This window comes from Triticum urartu, chromosome 2 (genome assembly GCF_003073215.2).
Source record: "Triticum urartu cultivar G1812 chromosome 2, Tu2.1, whole genome shotgun sequence".
In the NCBI taxonomy this organism is placed as follows: domain Eukaryota; kingdom Viridiplantae; phylum Streptophyta; class Magnoliopsida; order Poales; family Poaceae; genus Triticum; species Triticum urartu.
Window position 1 is genome coordinate 203,469,739 of NC_053023.1, and position 8,099 is coordinate 203,477,837.

Consider the following 8,099-nt stretch of genomic DNA (forward strand, 5'->3'; position numbering starts at 1 on the left):
AAAAAGATTTTTTTAATTAGAAAAAGGGACAAAAAGTTTCTTCAAATAACCGACCGCTCACTAACCATACTAGACGGCTGGGCGCCGGCTAGACGCGTCCGGATCTAGCCTCACTAATTTGAGGATTTTTTTTTCTTTTTGAAAATCAGGGGCCTCCCCCGGCTCCAAATTTTCATCATCCAGCGAAAACCACATGGATGGCGTCCGCCTCACGAGGGTTCTTCTGCTGATACTCTAGTGTGCTCCTCCCGCAGTGTGCAGCTCCACGTAGCTTTAGTCCACGACGGGGTCTCCAGCCCTTGCTTGCAGCTCGTTACCCCGGTTCCAGCTCCAGAGGATTTTTTTGTTTTTGTTTTTGGGAACTACGAACAAGGCATCTTGTGTATGGGCCTCGCCTTGTGGACTCGTTCAGACAATGGGCCGTGTGGTCTGGCCCAAAATACTGCGCCTCACATGCCGCAAGATCTCACGGAGCCAAACCACACCCGCACCAGAGTCGTCCCCACCACGCACGGGAAAACCTCGCAGGCAACCGGCCTCCTCCTCCACCGCCGCCGCCGCCGCCGCCGTCGAAGCATCAGAAGCAGCAAGAGTAAGATGTCGTTCCGGGCGCGGGAGATTTACAAGAAGGTGGTGCGCCGCGTGGGCGGGGAGGGGAAGCTGCCGGCGGAGGTGATGGACACAGTGAAGAACATACTCCCGAATAGCAAGGTCGTCATGGGCCGGGCCAAGCGCGGCATCTTCGCCGGCCGCCACATCCAGTTCGGCAACAAGGTCTCCGAGGACGGCGGCAACAAGTATGCAAATTCTCACCCGCCTCTTCCCTCGTGCAATCTCTTCTGATCCATGCGCGCATACATTCCGAACCGTAATGCATATGTTCAGTCGTTGGAATGGGAAAAATGATGCGTTTGACGTTTCTTGAGATCATTTCTATTTGAGTGTGTGTGTGTGTGTGGGGGGGGGGGGGGGGGGGGGGGGGGGTGACGTGACGAGTGTTGCCTATCTTGTTTGGGAATTTGAGTTGCGAAATGCTGCTTTTGTTAGTTCATGTTGCCACAAATCACTATGAAGAATGGAGGAAATGCTGCTGAGGGGGTTATGAGACGAAAGGGAGAGGTGTAGTGAGGCCACCGCTTGTATTCCCTAATAATCATAAGGTGTAGATAGTTAAATCCTACTCCCTCTGTAAACTAATATAAGACGTTTTAGATCATTAAGTAGTGATCTATATTAGTTTACAGAGGTAGTACTAATTGTTCAGTAATAAGGAGTAATATTACATTTTTGATAGGACTGTTCTCTTGGATAGCTTGCACACAAGTTACATTTGCATTAGCATTTCATTCACATGGCTGAGAGCTTTGGACCAATTGGTTTGAATTTTTTATGAATTGATCCAGCTATCTATATCTTCATGTCCACACAAGCACAAATGGACAATCGGAAATTTCCCAATTATTGTTTTGATGCCTGTAGTTTCTACAGTTCTACTTGTATATTTCTCAAGGCACAAATTAATCTAATGTTTGGAGTAAATTCAGCCCTGAGTAAACTCACATTCTTCTATGCCTCATTGTCGCTCATGTTGACCGTGTGGCCGGCTGGCCCTTTCTCCTTCTGGTCCGCGATCTCAGAATCGGCCGGATCGAAACTGCCCTCGTTGATAGGAGGAGGCACGTCGTCGCGTTGAATCCCAGCAGCACATAAACAAACGATCTCACTGTGATGCTAATTGCGTGACTTCTGCCTTTGTTTAGGGGTAGGAGACTTGTGCTAGGTTTCCATGTCCATGGCCTTTTTTCTTCTGATGGTGAGCTTCGGCTTGGGTTTTCTTGGGCCTTTCGGCCTGCTATCTGATTTGGAATCTGATATAGATAGGATAGCCGGTGGCCTGGCAAGTACCCTTTATGTTGCATTAGTGTTACAGGGGGCGGGGGGTAGGCGTGAGAGATGCTAGATTAGCTAGATACGTAATCGCTACCAAGGGTGGGAAAATACGTCAGGGGGGTCTCGCCCCCCCTTGGATCTGTCCCTGATCATATATTAGATTGTTCAGCTCTGTAATTGATGTAGTTTCTTAATCAGCACCGACTTGAGAATTGGATGAGCTGAGGATCAAATCAGGTCTTGTTGGGATTCACTCCATTTTGTACCGGCTTTGATAGTCTTGATCAGAACAAGATGCATGCAATTCTTTGATGATTGGAATGTCAAGAGTCTAGAAGATTAGGCAGGCTTTTATGATGTAACAGCACGCATTATGGTAACACTAGAGTTATATAATTGTCTGCCTTTTTTTTCCTCGAAGAGCATCAAGGATAGAGAGTATGCTCAGCCCCAAGCAACAAATATGGTGGATCGTACGGGTTGATAGCCGCCAATCCCTTGGCGCCAGCCAAAGCGCAGGTTCTGGCCTCCTCCAGAATAGTTTGGATAAGAAGAGTAGAGGAGGGGCGCGTGTTTTCGAAATTACAGGCGTTCCTGTGCTTCCGCAGATGCCATTTGACAAGGACGCCTAGCGAGGCCACACCTTTACACAGAGAAGTTGGAGATGCAGCCTAGAGTCCCACCAGTCATAGAAGCTCTCATCACTCACAGGCAAGAGCGAGGGAAACCTGCAGGCGGCGTATGCCCCATGCCGAACACTATTAGGTCATGAAAACAGAGAAAGGAAGCCCCTTCGTACTCATCAGTGTTATTTCTCAGAAAGCTGGTCAGGGAAGTTAGCAAGCTGTTTACTTGCTTCAGCTACGTTATGCCACACTATTTGGTTCTGTAGCGATAATGACAAATTCAATCAAAGTTCAGTCATATTTAAAATGTGTGAAACAGAAATCGTATAATCTTGCAAAACCTCATTTATCTCCTTCCCGACCTTGCCACCAGGCCCAACACCGTTTTAAGCTGTTAGTGTGGCCTCACGATTCATTTGGTCCTTCATGATCCAATGTTATTAACTTCGCACACCTGTTTTTTGGAAGGAGAAGAGTAGGAGAACGATTCCAGTCACTCGTCTTATTCTTGATACATAAATCCAATTGTTCCTAGCAGGTACTTATTTTGTTGAAAAACTTGCAAACAAGTGTTTGCACATCTTATCATTGAGAGGAGAAGCAAAATAGTTACACTAGTTGGGCAACAAACGCCAAGTCATAGACAGACAACACACATAACATAAACACCCTAGCTACTCATGGCAGTCATGCAGCCGGTAGTTTAAAAGCCCATCGCCACCACTCGGCCTTCTTGATTCCATTGGGCACTGTCAGGATGTCCTTGCTCACCCCTTGGAACACCCTGCTGTTCTGTTCACACCAGATGGACCAAACATTCAGGATGACCATGAAGTTGAAATCCTCTCTTCTAGCTTGGGGGTGCTTGTACATGGTCAGCCACCGTCTCAGGTGGGGTGGCGGAAGTGCGACCTGCCCAGCAGAGGATAAGGCCCCAAAGGTCTGTTGTCCACGAGCAGCTGATTGAGAGATGTTCCGCAGACTCTGATTCCTGTGAGCAGATACTTTTCTTGATGGTGTTACTTGATTCAGTTGTCATGTGGACTAACTCTTAGTTGGTTGATGAACTAAAGCACCGAACCACATTAATTCAGGAACTCCGTGACCTCTGGCCAGTGCAAAGCTGCTAATGATGACTGATCATCCTTGTAACCTTTTGGTTTGCAGCTTTTCATCTTGTCTGTAGCATCACAGTAGGGATGAAAATGGAGTGGAAAGTTTCCGCTTTTCCAGAGGAAAAATGGAAACGGAGAGGAAATATGAAAACGGAAATGGAAATTTGCAAAACGGAAATGGAAATGGAATTTTTTATGCGGAAACGGAAACAAAAACGGATTGGTGTTTTTCTGGTGGGACAGAAGTGGAAATGGAACTTTCCGTTTCCGTCAATATGGAATTTCTGTTTCTACTATGGGCCTATGGCTGCTTTGTAGCCCAACTACCAAACAACACACAATGACACAATGAGTAGAATGAGCAGAATGGATCATTTGGGGGCCAAACACGTACTCAACTTGACCATATACGGAATTGTCATGTACTACTACAATACTATCCTATGTTGCTAACACAACCATATTATTTTGTAGACATGTTAACAATTCCATAATTTGTTTGTTTTTCGTCTATATTTCTCTATTATTCAAGGGTGTTTTAAGTTCTGGTCAGCAAACTGTTTTGTTTCCGTGTCCGCTCTGTATTCGCTCAGTGTCTGTTTCCGTATTCGTTTTCGGGGTTTCTGTATTCGTTTCCGCTTCTACAAAAAAAAATATGAAAACAAATATGATAGCACCCAGTTCCGTCCGTTTCTGCGCCGTTTTCATCCCTGCATCACAGTAGTACTAGCCTACTAGGAGCTGCATTCTTGGATATCTTTAACAAAAGTGATAGTGTTACCATTTATTTTGGATGTCTAATTACGTGCTAGACAACCCAGAAATATCCTGGCAGCTTGCAAATTTTAAACACTGCCTGCTAATTATTTTACCATGTGGCTCAAGCCTTTCTTAAGAATCTCCCTACCTCCTTCCGATCTTTGTATATTGACCACCTTTTGCTTACGGAGCATTTTCTTTGTTCAGGTCAAGGCGAAACTGGAAGCCAAACGTTCAGGAGAAACGTCTTTTCAGTTATATTCATGACCGACACATTAGAGTCAAAGTAACCACTCATGCACTGCGGTGCATTGACAAAGCTGGTGGGATCGATGAATACCTCCTGAAGACACCTTACAACAAAATGGATACTGAGATGGGAATAGCCTGGAAGGCAAAGATTGAGAAGATGTATTCAGAGCTAGCTGGGATGGAAGTTGGCTTCTTCCCTCCTGAGAAAGAGGCTAAGATAGAGCAGGGTTTCGAGGAGATTCGATCGGCCAAGAGAGAGTTCCGCAGCGAATCAAGAAGGGCTTTGGGTGTGGCAAAGCAGAGTCAGCTAGAAGCAACTAAAGCTGATGATGACGAAACAACTGAAGTCGTGGATACAAATGAAGAGGCGTCTGATGTCGCAGAGAAGTCTTAGCTTGGACCTGCGTGCCATTGTTAATGGTAAATGTGGTTCTGTAGCTTTTGTTTCAGGAATAATCATCATCCCTTTGTTGAACTTTACTTTATCCGCCAAATATGCTAACTGTTAGATATTGAAGACTTTGTTGGCATATCGGTGATAAATGACTTGCACAGTTCCACTCTGTTATACCTGAAAGTTTGAAATATGTTACTAGAAAAGGGATGCACAGTTGTTTTATTTAATTTATTTATATTTGACTCATTATTGGTCCATTTGAACCCTCTCCTTGTCATGGCAGACTGAAGTACTTTTAGGATATGCATTGTCTTGATGTCATCTTTCTCTTGTGATTTCAAGTCACATAAGGGCAAAAAATTGTCTGTATAGGTGTTACAACGAATTGTTAAATGTCATTTCCTTCATGCATTTTTTTGTATTGGGTACCTGGGTCTAATTATCTGATTCTCCATAAGACCATCATAAGAAATACTCCCTCTGTTCACTTTTATAAGACCTTGAAGACATTTCAGACAATGTGCAAAACAGCTCATTTTGAGTTGTCTGAAACGACTTACAAAAGTGAACATAGGGAGTACTACATGTTGCACTTATTCACATACGACTACAACTTAAAAAATCAATTTCAGATGGGCCATTTTCTAGCCCAAAGTTATGTTAGAACTGAGATACTCCTTTTCTTGCAGATAAAAAAGGAAGAGAAACATTGATGTCCTTGACAAAACAATGGAAGGTTTTCATTTCATATAAACAGGGGAGAATATCTTGCAAGTCAATGACCCCTTTTTCTCAGAACACTGCAGTGTATCTTAGGCCTAACTGTCAAGGCTACCATCTACCCGGAGCACATCTCGGTGTTGCAATGACTTGTTAATTTCGTGGAAGTTTTGTACAAGCACTGAATTCTTAAGTGTCAGGATTGAGGTGTTCTCTTCTCAAGTCTTTCTAGCCCATTCAACTGAAATGTCGAAATAATATATTCGTGACAGGATAAACACTTATCAGCTGGAGTTGTAGCATTCGGTAGCTGATTTCTGTTACATCTCAAATACTTGGCACGTCATTGTTGTCATTGGTTTGGAACTTGTAGCCCTCTTTTGGAGATGTTGGTAGCTGTGGTTCTAGATTTAAGCCTGGCGGTATGTTTAGCTGGTCTTTGCTGTTCCCGTTGATCAAGCAGTTTGGGATATGTCCCGGATGACTAGGCTGATGCTTGTATGAACTTCTATATGGTTTTCTTAATGAAAATCGTGGGGAAACCCCTCTAAAAAAAAATTTGGCACGGTGTTTACTGACTGGGAATTAATATTAATAACTAAAAAAGCAAAAGAAGATTTGGATGAATTATTTGGTTGGACTAAACTGTGTACTCGTGGCTGTTGAGCTCTAACTGCAAGTTACTATTCGTTGTTACATCGGATTTGTGCGCAGTTTGTCTTAATGTTTACTCTTCATATGACTGATCTCAAGATAGAATCATACTTAAGTGCTTGTTGACATATTATCAACAGGGAAGTTACATTGCCGGCTTCCAAATATGAACAAACATAAAAGGCCTGAAAGCAACACGGCCATTATGCGGATCCATCTAGCCTAGCTTGGCGAGGACATCGCTGAGAACAGTCTTGGTCTCGCCGTAGTACTTCTCGGCCTCGGTGGGGCTCTTGATCTTGGCTGCATGGTCAAGCTGCAAACAAAATGGAGAAGCTCACACCTGTTAGTCCTGCAATTCTTCTTGAGAAAATGTTCAGGTTTGATGCAGTAAGAATTAAGATGGCCATGTTTCTGAAGAGACATAAGGTAATAGCTGAAATTGCGAGATGGTAGGTTTCTTACCCCGTCGAGGGTGGCGAAGAGCTTGCCGGTGAGGTCCTTGAGGTCCTTCTTCTCCTCCTTGGTGGTCTTGGAGGAGATGACGGTCTTGAGGTCGTAGCGCAGGTAGGAGGCCCTGAGGCGGAGGTCGTTCATGACGTACGGCCATTGCTTCTTGTCGATGAGCGGCTTGAGGTTGAGGATGTCCTGGGCCGACTCCTTGGCCCGCACCGCCGCCTCCGCCGGTGGCAGCGGCTGCAGGTAGAACCGGTTCTTCAGGGGCAGGTCGAAGTCCCTTGCCTCGTCCGAGTTGTCCGTTCCGGCTGAACACACACACCCAAATCATCCATCAGATCAGGCGTAAAATTCTACTCCTTGCTATACTATATTATTATTGTGTAAAGCGAGTATAGATGATGTACGAGCGGCTGGAGGCACTCACGGAGTCCACCGGAGAGCGGCGGCGGGGGGCCAACCTTGATGGCCGCGACGGTGCCGGCGTGCACCACCTGAGCGAACGCGCTCCCGACGACTCCGCTGGCCATGAGGCCAAGGACCGCGCGGCGACCGGCGGCCTCGGCCTCCGCCGACGACGCCCTCACGGTGAACCTGCTGGCGCGCCTGCCGGCCGGGCCTGGGAGACGCACGCCCTGCGACAGGCCGGTCATGGACGCCATGGTTTGCGCCATCTCAAGCTTTGCTTCTCTCTTCTCTTCTTGCTCTGTGTTTCTCTCTTATCCCTCTTGAGAAGCTAGCGATCTCTCGATCGACTGCCAAAAATATATGAGGAGGACGTGTAGCGTGTTGCTGTCCTATGCGGCGCGAAACCTTATCTGACTGGATAAGTTCGCGGCCAATGCGCGCGCGCCGTGTGGCACCGGCTTGTGGCATGCTGCGTCGCCTGACCTCCATTTGGATTGCGCCCTGGCCAATGAGTGACAGACATGTGTCGACGGTGCTTGGGCTTCAGTTGGCCAGTAAGATTTCCTTGTTTTGTCACTTTGTTATATCTGGATAATTTCTTTTCCCAGCAAACACCATGGCCGATTTCTTTATCAGCATAGCATTTGAAATTTCACTTCACATCACTGCATTAATCATTGTGATGGATTATAGTAACTCATTAGTCCAACCAAGTTTTATTGAGTTATAAGTTGTTTTAACATATTTTCCCTATATTCAATTGTTGTTTTCTCATGAAAAGACTATAAAAAGTAAGTTTACCACAACACAACTCTAGAGCCG

The 8,099-nt window shown here is 45.6% G+C and overlaps 2 protein-coding genes across 3 annotated transcripts; one reads left to right on the plus strand and one right to left on the minus strand.

The window, feature by feature from the left end:
* Positions 1-465: 465 nt before the first annotated feature.
* Positions 466-6,082, plus strand: LOC125536764 (54S ribosomal protein L24, mitochondrial-like). Of its 2 annotated transcripts, XM_048700019.1 has the most exons (3): positions 467-797; positions 4,598-5,062; positions 5,729-6,082. In XM_048700019.1, the coding sequence occupies exons 1-2, from the start codon at positions 598-600 to the stop codon at positions 5,034-5,036; spliced, it is 639 nt and encodes a 212-aa protein (XP_048555976.1). In that variant the 5' UTR covers positions 467-597; the 3' UTR covers positions 5,037-5,062; positions 5,729-6,082. The 2 variants fall into 2 exon arrangements, with proteins under 2 accessions (XP_048555977.1, XP_048555976.1); XM_048700020.1 differs by lacking the exon at positions 5,729-6,082 and having other exon boundaries at positions 466-797; positions 4,598-5,316.
* Positions 6,083-6,498: 416 nt separating this feature from the next.
* LOC125536765 (oxygen-evolving enhancer protein 3, chloroplastic-like) lies at positions 6,499-7,618 on the minus strand. Its single transcript, XM_048700021.1, has 3 exons — positions 7,297-7,618; positions 6,879-7,177; positions 6,499-6,729 (listed from the first exon to the last, which is right to left on the minus strand). Exons 1-3 carry the CDS (start codon positions 7,541-7,543, stop codon positions 6,631-6,633), a joined length of 645 nt encoding a protein of 214 aa, XP_048555978.1. The 5' UTR covers positions 7,544-7,618; the 3' UTR covers positions 6,499-6,630.
* Between the last annotated feature and the right edge of the window lie 481 nt (positions 7,619-8,099).